The 14,000-nt window shown below is 36.5% G+C and overlaps 1 protein-coding gene across 3 annotated transcripts in view; it reads right to left on the reverse strand.

Moving 5' to 3' along the window:
• Positions 1-14,000, reverse strand: part of DCC (DCC netrin 1 receptor) — a 1,149,203-nt gene that overhangs the window by 616,596 nt on the left and 518,607 nt on the right. For all 3 annotated transcript variants that reach the window (XM_032422885.1, XM_032422886.1, XM_032422884.1), the window contains exon 3: positions 11,053-11,337. In XM_032422885.1, coding sequence (XP_032278776.1) covers positions 11,053-11,337 — 285 coding nt within the window. The remainder of the gene's footprint in view (positions 1-11,052; positions 11,338-14,000) is intronic.

Here is a 14,000-nt window from a genome sequence, read left to right on the forward strand (position 1 = left end):
AATTCTTATCTTATCAATTCCTTTTATAAAATCTTTTATAATTTTCATCTTTACAGTCATATTCCATCCCTTCCTCATATCAACCCTTATTTTTGTACATATATAAGTTTTTCTTTCCTTAAAATTTTGGGAGGCACTTATTTCTAATAGACCAAAATACACCCAAAATCTAGTGTGTGGCACCGATCTATGCACCAGCCTGATCATATTTGATCATATTCTGTTTTTGTTTGTTTTTATCTTTTTCTTTTTCTTTTTTCTTTCTTTCCCTTTCTTTTCCCCTGGTTTCAGGTCTTTTCTGATTTGTTTAGAGTATATTTTCTGGGGACGTTGTTACCCTGTTAGAATTTTGTTCTCTCATTCATCTATTCTCCTCTGGACAAAATAACAAGATGGAAAAAATCACCTCAACAAAAAGAACAAGAGGCAGTACCGACTGCCAGGGACCTACTCAATATGGACATTAGTACGATGTCAGAACTAGAGTTCAGAATGATGATCTTAAAGATACTAGCTGGGCTTGAAAAAAGCATGGAAGTTATTAGAGAAACCCTTTCTGGAGAAATAAAAGAACTAAAATCTAACAAAGTCGAAATCAAAAAGGCTATTAATGAGGTGCAATCAAAAATGGGGGTGCTAACTGCTAGGATAAGTGAGGCAGAAGAGCGAATTAGTGATATAGAAGACCAAATGATGGAGAATAAAGAAGGTGAGAAAAAGAGAGATAAACATCTACTGGATCACAAGGGCAGAATTCGAGAGATAAGCGATACCATAAGACGAAACATTAGAATAATTGGGATCCCAGAAGAAGAAGAAAGAGAGGGGCAGAGGGTATATTGGAGCAAATTATAGAAGAGAACTTCCCTAGTTTGGGGAAGGAAACAGGCATCAAAATCCAGGAGGCAGAAAGAACTCCCCTCAAAATCAATAAAAATAGGTCAACACCCTGACATCTAATAGTAAAACTTATGAGTCTCAGAGACAAAGAGAAAATCCTGAAAGCAGCTCGGGACAAGAGATCTGTAACCTACAATGGTAGAAACATTAGATTGGCAGCAGACCTATCCACAGAGACCTGGCAGGCCAGAAAGGACTGGCATGATATATTCAGAGCACTAAACGAGAAAAATATGCAGCCAAGAATACTATATCCAGCTAGGCTGTCATTGAAAATAGAAGGAGAGATAAAAAGCTTCCAGCACAAACAAAAACTAAAGGAATTTGCAAACACGAAGCCCTACAAGAAATATCGAAAGGGGTCCTCTAAGCAAAGAGAGAGACTAAATGCAACATAGACCAGAAAGGAACACGGACAATATACAGTAACAGTCACCTTACAGGCAATACAATGGCACTAAATTCATACCTTTCAATAGTTACCCTGAATGTAAATGGGCTCAATGCCCCAATCAAAAGACACAGGCTATCAGATTGGATAAAAAAACGAGACCCATCGATACACTATCTGCAGGAGACTCATTTTAGACCCAAAGACACCCCCAGATTGAAAGTGAGGGGGTAGAAAACTATTTACCATGCTAATGGACACCAAAAGGAAGCTGGGGTGGCAATCCTTATATCAGACAAATTAGATTTTAAACCAAAGACTGTAGTAAGAGATGAGGAAGGACACTATATCCTACTTAAAGGGTCTATCCAATAAGAAGATCTAACAATTGTAAATATCTATGCCCTAACATGGGAGCAGCCACTTATATAAGCCAATTAATAACAAAAGCAAAGAAACACATAGACAGCAATACAATAATAGTGGGGGACTTTAACACCCCCCTCACTGAAATGGACAGATCATCTAAGCAAAAGATCAACAAGGAACTAAAGACTTTAAATGACACACTGGGCCAAATGGAATTCACAGATATATTCAGAACATTCCATCCCAAAGCAATAGAATACACATTCTTCTCTAGTGCCCATGGAACATTCTCCAGAATAGATCACATCCTAGGTCAAAAATCAGTTCTCAAATGGTACCAAAAGATTGGGATCATTCCCCGCATATTTTCAGACCACAATGCTTTGAAACTAGAACTCAATCACAAGAGGAAAGTCAGAAAGAACTCAAATACATGGAGGCTAAAGAGCATCCTACTAAACAATGAATGGGTCAACCAGGAAATTAAAGAAGAGTTTAAAAAATTCATGGAAACAAAATGAAAACACAACTATTCAAAATCTTTGGGATACAGTAAAGGCAGTCCTAAGAGGAAAGTATATAGCAATACAAGCCTTACTCAAGAAACAACAAAGATCTCAAATACAAAACCTAACCCTACACCTAAAGGAGTTGGAGAAAGAACAGCAAATAAAGCCTAAACCCAGTAGGAGAAGAGAAATAATAAAGATCAGAGCAGAAATCAATGAAATAGAAACCAAAAGAACAGTAGAACAGATCAATGAAACTAGGAGGTGGTTCTTTGAAAGAATTAACACGATTGATAAACCCCTGGCCAGACTTATCAAAAAGAAAAGAGAAATGACCCAAATCAACAAAATCATGAATGAAAGAGGAGAGATCACAATCAACACCAAAGAAATACAAACAATTATAAGAGCATATTATGAGCAACTATATACCAGCAAATTAGATAACCTGGAAGAAATGGATGCATTCCTAGAGATGTATAAACTACCAAAACTGAACCAGGAAGAAATAGAAAACCTGAACAGACCTATAACCACTAAGGAAACTGAAGCAGTCATCAAAAATCTCCCAAAAAACAAAACCCCAGGGCCAGATGGCTTCGCAGGGGAATTCTACCAAACATTTAAAGAAGAATTAATACCTATTCTTCTGAAACTGTTCCAAAAAATAGAAATGGAAGGAAAACTTCCAAACTCGTTTTATGAGGCCACCACTACCTTGATCCCCAAACCAGACAAAGACCCCATCAAAAAGGAGAATTACAGACCAATATCCTTGATGAACATGGATGCAAAAATTCTCACCAAGATACTAGCCAATAGGATCCAACAGTACATTAAAAGGATTATTCACCACGACCAAGTGGGATTCATCCCTGGGCTGCAAGGTTAGTTCAACATCCGTAAATCAATCAACGTGATACAGTACATTAATAAAAGAAAGAACAAGAATCATATGATCCTCCCAATAGATGCAGAAAAAGCATTTGACAAAGTACAGCATCCTTTCTTGATCAAAACTCTTCAGAGTATAGGGATCAAGGGTACATACCTCAAGATCATAAAAGCCATCTATGAAAAACCCACAGCGAATATCATTCTCAATGGGGAGAAACTGAGAGCTTTCCCCCTAAGGTCAGGAACATGGCAGGGATGTCCACTATCACCACTGCTATTCAACATAATATTAGAGGTCCTAGCCACAGCAATCAGACAACAAAAAGAAATAAAAGGCATCCAAATGAGCAAAGAAGTCAAACTCTCACTCTTTGCAGATGATATGATACTTTATGTGGAAAATCCCAAAGACTCCACCCCAAAAATGCTAGAACTCATACAGGAATTCAGTAAAGTGGCAGGATATAAAATCAATGCACAGAAATCAGTGGCATTCCTATACACCAACAACAAGACAGAAGAAAGAGAAATTAAGGAGTTGATCCCATTTATAATTGCACCCAAAACCATAAGATACCTAGGAATAAATCTAACCAAAGAGGCAAAGGATCTGTATTCAGAAAACTATAAAATACTCATGAAAGAAATTGAGGAAGACACAAAGAAATGGAAAAACGTTCCATGCTCATGGATTGGAAGAACAAATATTGTGAAGATGTCAATGCTAGCTAGAGCAATCTACACATTCAATGCAATCCCCATCTAAATACCATCCACTTTTTTCAAAGAAATGGAACAAATAATCCTAAAATTTGTATGGAACCAGAAAAGACCCCGCATAGCCAGAGGAATGTTGAAAAAGAAAAGCAAAGCTGGCGGCAATCACAATTCCGGACTTCCAGCTCTATTACAAAGCTGTCATCATCAAGACAGTATGGTACTGGCACAAAAACAGACACATTGTTCAATGGAACAGAATAGAGAGCCCAGAAATGGACCCTCAACTCTATGGTCAACTAATCTTTGACAAAGCAGGAAAGAATGTCCAATGGAAAAAGACAGTCTCTTCAACAAATGGTGTTGGGAAAATTGGACAGCCACATGCAGAAGAATGAAACTGGACCATTTCCTTACACCACACACAAAAATAGACTCAAAGTGGTTGAAAGAGCTAAATGTGAGACAGGAGTCCATCAAAATCCTAAAGGAGAACACAGGCAGCAACCTTTTTGACCTCAGCCACAGCAACTTCTTCCTAGAAACATCGCCAAAGGCAAGGGAAGCAAGGGCAAAAATGAACTATTGGGACTTCATCAAGATAAAAAGCTTTTGCACAGCAAAAGAAACAGTCAACAAAACCAAAAGACAACCGACAGAATGGGAGAAGATATGTGCAAATGACATATCAGATAAAGGGCTAGTATCCAAAATCTATAAAGAACTTATCAAACTCAACACCCAAAGAACAAACAATCCAATCAAGAAATGGGCAGAAGACATGAACAGACATTTTTCCAAAGAAGACATTCAAATGGCCAACAGACACATGAAAATGTGCTCAACATCGCTTCGGCATCAGGGAAATCCAAATGAAAACCTCAATGAGATACCACCTCACACCAGTCAGAATGGCTAAAATTAACAAGTCAGGAAACGACAGATGTTGGCGGGGATGCGGAGAAAGGGGAACCCTCCTCCACTGTTGGTGGGAATGCAAGCTGGTGCAGCCACTCTGGAAAACAGTATGGAGGTTTCTCAAAAAGTTGAAAATAGAGCTACCATACGACCCAGCAATTGCACTACTGGGTATTTACCCCAAAGATACAAAGGTAGGGATCTGAAGGGGTACGTGCACCCCGATGTTTATAGCAGCAATGTCCACAATAGCCAAACTGTGGAAAGAGCCAAGATGTCCATCGACAGATGAATGGATAAAGAACAGGTGGTATACATATACAATGGAATATTATGCAGCCAGCAAAAGGAATGAGATCTTGCCATTTGCAATGACATGGATGGAACTGGAGGGTGTTACGCTGATTGAAATAAGTCAATCAGAGAAAGACATGTATCATATGACCTCACTGATATGAGGAATTCTTAATCTCAGGAAACAAACTGAGGGTTGCTGGAGTGGTGGGGGTTGGGAGGGATGAGGTGGCTGGGTGATAGACATTGGGGAGGGTATGTGCTATGGTGAGTGCTGTGTATTGTGCAAGAGTGTTGAATCACAGATCTGTACCTCTGAAACAAATAATATATGTTAAAAAAAAAAAAAAGAAGAAGAAGATAGCAGGAGGGGAAGAATGAAGGGGGGGAAATCGGAGGGGGAGACGAACCATGGAGACGATGGACTCTGAAAAACAAACTGAGGGTTCTAGAGGGGAGGGGGGTGGGAGGATGGGTTAGCCTGGTGATGGGTATTAAAGAGGGCACATTCTGCATGGAGCACTGGGTGTTATACACAAACAATGAATCATGGAACACTACATCAAAAACTAATGATATAATGTATGGTGATTAACATAACAATAAAAAATTTTAAAAAAAGAAAAAAACTAATGATGTAATGTATGGTGATTAACATAACATAAAAAAAGAAAACTAGTCAAAAAAGAAGGCAACTATGGGAAAATCCTTTAGTGTAGTGAAAAACATTAAGTATGATATAAAAATATCATAATACATTAATCTGATTTGCTCTTCACTTTCTTATTTCTGTTTTTCTGTGTGTATGCTTATATCATGATATATATTATTCAAAAACCTTCAAGGATTCCCAGCCATCAATAAAGTGAATAGAATCAAGTCTAAATTCCTACTCATGGGATTCAAGGTTCTCCACAAAATACGTTCAACTTCTCATTCCAGATTTATCATCTGCTGTCATTCTACAAATGGTTATCTCCTGAATATCTAGCAAAGGAATCATCTCTACAAGGAATCTGCCAATTTTCCACCTACAACTGACTTATTCCTTGTCTGTGCTGATTTGGAACTAGATATGCTTGCCTGAATTTACCATTCCCTGCCTTATGTTGGTCATATGGCTACATGAGTGAAGTATCTGGCTCAATGGTAAGTTTCAAAACAAAGAACGTGTCTTCTTTGCTTTTTCCTACAACTATTATTCTGCAGAAATAATAAAACAAAAGCAAAATGTAATTGTAATATAAGTAATACTTAGTCAAACTAAAAAGTTTTACATACCCATCAATAATAAATTCTTTGTCATGAACACAATTCAGAAACTCTTTGTTTTAAAACTAAAAAAAAAAGTTTTCCTTTAAATAATATGAATTTTGAAATGTTTCTGTTAAAATGCATTTCAATAAAAATAAATAGTATAGAGAAAAATCATTCAAAACATACTTTAGTCCAATTGATTCCATTAAAAGCCAATACTTTTAATTGCACAGATATTTACAGTTCAGGTCTATCCAGGACCAAGAGTCATTTAATCGCAGTTAAACAAATGAACAATAGATTGAATTACCAATTGATCAATTCAATTAGGCCATTAAGAAAACTGAAATTAGAGTTTCAGTGTATGGGCCAGTTATTTTAGTCAACCTAGTGCCGAAAGCAGAATTATAATTCAGCAATTCCATCTACTGCTTGGCACTCGGATGTCATGAGAACTGAATAAAGTGAACCTGACAATCCCAGTGGCCCCTCAATACCTCATACATTCCCCATCACATGCAACAAAATACTTCAAACCATCTCAATCTTACTTAGTGTTGCATTATCAATATTTCCAAAAAAAAAAAAAAAACCTTAACAACAATTTAATACTAACTTACTCTGTTAAAAATGTACAATTCCTCATAAGCAAGAATTCAATTTCTGTCTTAAAACATTAGTCAAATTAAATTAGTTTCTGATTTCCCTACCTCTGAATGAAAGATAATTATTCATTTTATCTGGAAAATATAAAATGTTATGGGGAAATCTTAACCAAGTATGACATTTAAAAGTTTGCAATTTATTTTGAACATAGTAATGCCACTATTCCACGCCCAATCTCAGGGAAAAGTGCCACCACCTAGCTTTTACTGAGCCTGGATTCCATCCTCTCCCTCATATGCCCTATGTGATGTGTTTCTGAGACTTGTCCTTAATTAAGATCTCCTCCCTCATCTTCATTTCTGAATCCTGTCTGATACCACTCTGGGTCAATTCTCTCCAGGTAAATGCCACACATTCTACCTTATCTTCCTCCTTTCAGTTTATCTTCCTTACCTCCAGTCCTTCCCCTCCAACACTTCCTGTGCCCTATGACCTTGTTAAAAAGACTAAGAGCAGGTCACCTGAAAAGCTATTATGTCTCCTTTCTCTATGCTGTATTGATGCTGTTCTTCTGACCTGGGGTACACTTCCTTGCTTTTCAAAACTGGCACCTGGTGTTTCTATGTAAGGGGATGCCACTATGTTTCTTCCTTCACAGCACAGTCCACTTCGTCTGTTTTTTTTTTTCTTTTAAAGATTTATTTATTTATTTGACAGACAGTCAAGAGAGAACACAAGCAGGGTGAGCAGCAGGTAGAGGGAGAGGTAGAAGCAGGCTCCCCATTGAGCAGGGACCCCAGGGATCCCAGGACCATGGGATCATGACCTGAGCTGAAGGCAGATGCTTAACCGACGGAGCCACCCAGGCACCCCATGTTTTCCCCACTACGCTATTGCTGTTTTAGGGCACAGTCTCCCAAGTTTGTATCCTAGCAACCAGCATGATGACAGGTATATAAAATTCACTCAAAAGTTTGTTGAATAGGTATTTATTTATTTAGTAAATAAACTAAAATTGCTCATTGAAAAGCAACATTTCAGAACAACTCTTTGATTCTTAAAATCTGAATTTAATGGATCTCAGTTACTAGGTGATATCAAGCACTTAATATATAAAAGAGGCAACTTTTATTTTACATAAACTTGAGTAAGAACATCAAATTATATATTAATTAGTACTAGATAACTCCCTACACACATTAGCATTTATGTTTCAAACTAACACGAAAACAGATAACATCATCAGTCAAGAGGGTACTTAAATGACCATGAAGAAGAATATATATATTTTTAAAATGGTGACTATTCAGGTACCACTTTACTGTTTATAACACAGATTAATAATTTGATGGTTTCCTATTTTAACTGACTCCATCTTACCTGATTAAATAGCATTAGAATAGAGAGTGGGTCATTTATCCATGTAAATTATTACTTCCTCAGGTTGGTACTTACAGAAAACAGAGATTGATTCAGAAAGGATTAGCAAGATTTTAAAAATGAGAAAATCATAAATGGCAATTAAAAGAAACTGGGATTGGGGCGCCTGGGTTGCTCAGTCGTTAAGCATCTGCCTTCGGTTCAGGTCATGATCCCTGGGATCGAGTCCTGCATTGGGCTCCCTGCTCTGTGGGAAGCCGGCTTCTCCCTCTCCCATTCCCCCTGCTTGTGTTCCCTCTCTAACTGTGTCTCTCTCTGTCAAATAAATAACATCTTTAAAAAAATAAAAATAAAATAAAAAATAAAAGAAACTGGGATTGACTAACCATCCATCTATCCATTCATTCTCTCACTCAATTTTGTACTTGTGGGTTTGTATATTTGACCTCTAAACCAACTTGCAAACTCAATGATAAATGGACAAACATACGTTCCTTCAGCAGATCCTTTACAATAGCATACGAGACAGGCTTAACCAAGTATGACAATAATGTGTGTGTGTGTGTGTATTTATTACCTCAGCATATAAGTCCTTTTTAAAGTTTATATTTGACACAGATGTAGTGAAAAGAAGGGCCATATGCACCCCAATGTTCATAGCAGCAATGTCCGCAATAGCCAAACTGTGGAAAGAGCCGAGATGCCCTTCAACAGATGAATGGATAAAGAAGATGTGGTCCATATATACAATGGAATATTACTCAGCCATCAGAAAGGATGAATACCCAACTTTTACATCAACATGGATGGGACTGGAGGAGATTATGCTAAGTGAAATAAGTCAAGCAGAGAAAGTCAAATATCATATGGTTTCACTTATTTGTGGAACATAAGGAATAGCATGGAGGACATTAGGAGAAGGAAGGGAAAAATGAAGGGGGGGGGATCAGAGGGGGAGATGAACCATGAGAGACTATGGACTCCGAGAAACAAACTGAGGGTTTTAGAAGGGAGGGGGGTGGGGGGATGGGTTAGTTCAATGATGGGTATTAAGGAGGGCACATACTGCATGGAGCACAGGGGCTTATATGAAAACAATGAATCATGGATCACTACATCAAAAACTAATGATGTAGTGTATGGTGACTAACATAATAAAATAAAATAAAATTTAAAAAATAAAGTTTATATTTGAATTCATAGAACTTGGAGAAAATTTCTCATTAGCTGTAACTTCAAAAAATTTCAGTTTCCATTCAGATAAAAAATACACACACACCCCAAAGTACCCCCAACATATTCTTGATTTTAGCCAAATTAACAACATGAAGTTTGGCTTTAAATAAATCTCCATGGATTATAATGCAAATGTGTCTTACAAGGTGAACAAATAAATGTAAATGGTGATTTGATGCTTATGTCTCTGTGTCTTTCAAAACTTTCTATTTCAGATTTAATATTTAATTAGTTCAACTTTATCCCTTAATACCTCTGGAAAACAGACCTTTCAGTCATATTAAGATAGGCTAACATAGTCCTGACAATTTTCTATGTGGCTTACCTAGGCTTCCCATCTGATTGACTCAGATGCATTATTAAGGACATATGAATATAAATATTTAAAATTTTTGTGTATCTAATGGATGCCTAAATAAATGCATGTATGTGTTGGGAATAAATGCTACATTTGCATCTGTCACTGCCTAGTGGATGGAAGGTAACAGTGGGGCCAATGGATATTGACACATTTAAGTCAGTATCCCTGTGACTGATGGAGGAGAGAGTACACGAAAGAATTAGAAGAGGCTTCAAAGCGGTCCTTATCAAAGTACCTGGAAATGTTCAAACTGCCAGTTTACTTTTGAAGACTTAGGAATGTTACCCTCTACCTAGATGAAGGATCTGTAATAACTGCACACAGCACACCGAGACAAAAGCCAACATCAATGCTTTGATAGGGAGTCTGTCACAACTACTCAAGTGTGTGTCTTCTTTGTGATTCTCACAAGTGAGTCTTTGTAAACCCTCCAAGTGCAACTAAATGAGAAAGTAGATATTACAGAGATAGAAGATAGTAGCAATTATTGCAAGAAAAGAGATGTTAGAAAATCTCCAGTCTAACCTCTGGTTATTTAGGAGAGGGAAAGGAGCCCAGAGTCTTAGATTTGCCAGAGAAGAGAAAGGAAGATAAGAGAAACAACTTTCCTTATCATAGTATCAGTCACACTATATTGTAATGATTTACCTGTCCACATTCACCCAGAACTCTAACAAACCAGGCTCTGTGTCAGTCTTAATCATTGCTACAACCCCGTACATAGCACAGTGCTTCTCAGAAATGAGTATATGAATTGACGAGTAAATGAATGTTCAGTATTAACCTGGGGAAGGTTCTTAACCTTGCAGAGCCTCACCTTCATCCTTTGAAAATGGATAATAGTCACTACTTCTTAGAATGTTATCAGGGGAAAATAAAATAATACATTAACAATGCATTATTAGTAATGTAAAGTGAGCTTTACACAAAGAAGCACTCATTGTGTGTTAATGGGATGAGTGAATGCATCCCTGAATGAAGCCAGACATAAGGAAAATATGTATTTCTCTGGAAACTTCAACTACAAGACTGGGAAGAATAAGGAAAGCTTTTGGCTTACCTTCATCTAATGGCTCATTTAGAAAGAAAGAAAAAAAAAATGTAAAGCAAAACCCCAGAACTTAAAAACAATTACAAAGCATTTGTTAAAGGGAAAATTGTTGTTCAAACTACTCCAAACAATATAATTCTGAAGAAAATAAAGAGCACAGACGTACCTGATAGAATTCTGACTTCTGCTTCATTTCCTGTTCTTGAGCTGGCTGGATTCCGAGCTAAGCATCGATAGATTCCAATGTCCCCTGGTTGAAGTCTGCTGATCTGCAAGGCTCCAGAGGGCAAGACCACCACTCGGGAGTCTCCTGGGATAGGAGTCATGTCTTGTTGGTTTTTTTGCCAGTGTATTGTTGGCATAGGCTCCCCAATGACTTCACACTTGAGTAGCACTGTGTCTCCCATAAAGGCTGTGACAGATTCTGTCTGGGATAGGAACCTCAGTGGTCCTAGGGGAAAAACAAAGAAGGAAGGATAAATTTTTCAGATAAGGCATAATAATCCCCAATAAAAATAATCACATCTGTATTCTTTATAGAAAATTGTATTTTATGTTTTGTGAAATTTCATCTCATTCGCTCTTCATATTTTACTACATTATATCTGACATTACAATAGTTTCTGTGGCTAAAAAAAAAATGATAAAGGTATTGCCATTAATTTCTAACAAGCCAGGCTTGTTATAGCAACAATCTTTTTTATAACAATTTTTTAACAATTATAACAAGCTTACTATTTTGTTATTCTTTGTTCATAAAACAGCCTTGTAAAATAAACAGAATACACAAGATCATCCTAATTTTACACACAAGGAAATTGAGGTTCAGAGAAATGGAATTCCACACACAAGTTCACACAATCCTGCAAATAAGACCTGGTTCTTCTTCTTCTTCTTCTTTTTTTTTAAGTAGGCTCCAAGCCCAATGTGGCACTTGACCTCATGACCCTGAGATTAAGAGTCATGTGCTCTACTGACTGAGCCAGCCAGGCACTCCACGATCTAGTTCTTTTGAATGCTGGTCCTATGTGCTTCCAAGTACATGGCTTTGGACAAAGGACGGTGAAGTTAAGGAGATTCATGAAGGACTGGCCGTATGGCATAGCCTACAGCAGTTTCAAGAAAGATGGATGACATTAACCACCAATTATAGTAACAGAGAACACTCTTGTATGGGTTGACTGCTTAAGGTAAATGATCATCAGTATTGGCCAGTTATGGTTGTAGTATACTGAGAAAATGTGTTTCTAGCCTGGCTGGATGATCTACTCTGTATGATTCCTTTGGTAACTTTTTTCATTTCTATGGGCTATAATATGGGATAAGAGCTAACTCAACTCTGTGATGTTCACGTACGATAACTCAACATGTGATGTTCATGTACAATAACATGGGGAAAAGATGGATTCATATGGATGATTAAGCAAAGGTAGGGAAAAGAAAAAAAGAAATGACAAAAAGAAAATAAATTGGCCATTACTGATGATGAGCACGGTGAAAGAGTAGTCTCCTACATCGTGATGTTGTACATGAGAAGGGAAGAAAATATTTTGATCTTGCCCTCTAGAGCCCCCTTTTTGTGAACAGATGGATATTTATGACCCCAGTGCTTTGACCGTGAAAACTTTTTAAATAATTAAATATAAACATATTTGAATGAATTGTGCCATCACTGATAGAATATTAGCAATTTTATTTTCTAGAGTTCATTTAATTAATTTTAAATTCCTTGATTCATACTTCATTCATTATAGTTATATTCCAATATTTTGATTTTCACTTTAATCTTATTGGAATTGTTTTGATTGTGTGTACATTTTGTAATAAAATTTAATTAATTCATCATTTGGGGATTCACATCAAGTTTTTCTGATCATATTTTATTTCACTGTGATTTTTTAAAATTTTATAGCTTTGTTTAAATATAAAGTCAAAATTTCCTAGGTCCAGGATCAAATTTTGCCAATAAATTTTCCATCAATATGTAGTCAATAACAAATTCTACTGTGCTCAGTTTTAAATACTATTAGTTTTATTTTGGGTCTATTAATTTTCACAAACCTAACTTCCCTTACAATCTGAAAAAATTTTGTTGGAGTCAAAAGAGGAAAGACAAGATGACTTAGTTACAACAGCATAAAACAGCATAATGAAAGATGGGAGACAATCAGAAATGCTGTACAGAAGCCTTCTTCCCTAGATGAAAGTGGAATTTCACATCTTTTTCAGGGATTAGAATATTTGAACCACCGGATAATTGAATCTATGAAATAGGAAATTATATCAATATCACATATGGAATAGGTAGGAGCTGCCAAGGATGGTTTGCCACTCATTATACCTCCATTCACATTAATAGATCTGCAGATTTATAAATGCAATATTAAAGCTGTTCTTTAGTAAGAATGATTAATTCTAGACCATGAAGAACCATTCATACTTGTGCAAATATTAATTTATCAATCGAAATTTATCCCAAACATAAGGTACTAAAATGACTCATCTGGATTCCCAGTTAAGGCTCTAGAATCTGGATCCATGGATTTGTTTGTCTCCATGCTACAAATACATCTACAGGGGGTGCCAGCCACACGCACAATTCTATTTTTATTTAGTATCCAGAATTAATCTATAACTATGCTAGCTTTACCACTGAGTAAAGACCAAAAGGAATCTGTTAACTTGTGTCCTGGTTCATTGTTCAAAGTCCAATTTCTATACTCTTTGTAGTGTAGTGTCTAGAGTCTATTCAAAATAAGTACATTAATCTACAACTGATTGCTAAAGTATAGATTAAAGCATGTACTTAAACAGAGAATAGTATATACTACACAAGGCAAAACTGCAATGAATAGTTAGCCAGATGTTGCGAGGGTTATGTGGGACAACAGATTTTCGAACTTTTTTTTTATTTAAGTTTTCTTCTTGGTCTCCACTTCTTGTATTTTATTTTGTAGTTAAGGATATAAAGTTGGGAATAATTTACATACACATACAAATTATATGTTTTAAAAAACATAGGTAAGAATAAAATATTTTGAAGAAGTTGGTAAAATATCTGTATATTACATATATTCAGCTATACACTCTTGTATAAGTTATACACAATGGATA

The sequence above is a fragment of the Phoca vitulina genome, unplaced genomic scaffold (assembly GCF_004348235.1).
Source record: "Phoca vitulina isolate PV1807 unplaced genomic scaffold, GSC_HSeal_1.0 scaffold27, whole genome shotgun sequence".
NCBI lineage: Eukaryota > Metazoa > Chordata > Mammalia > Carnivora > Phocidae > Phoca > Phoca vitulina.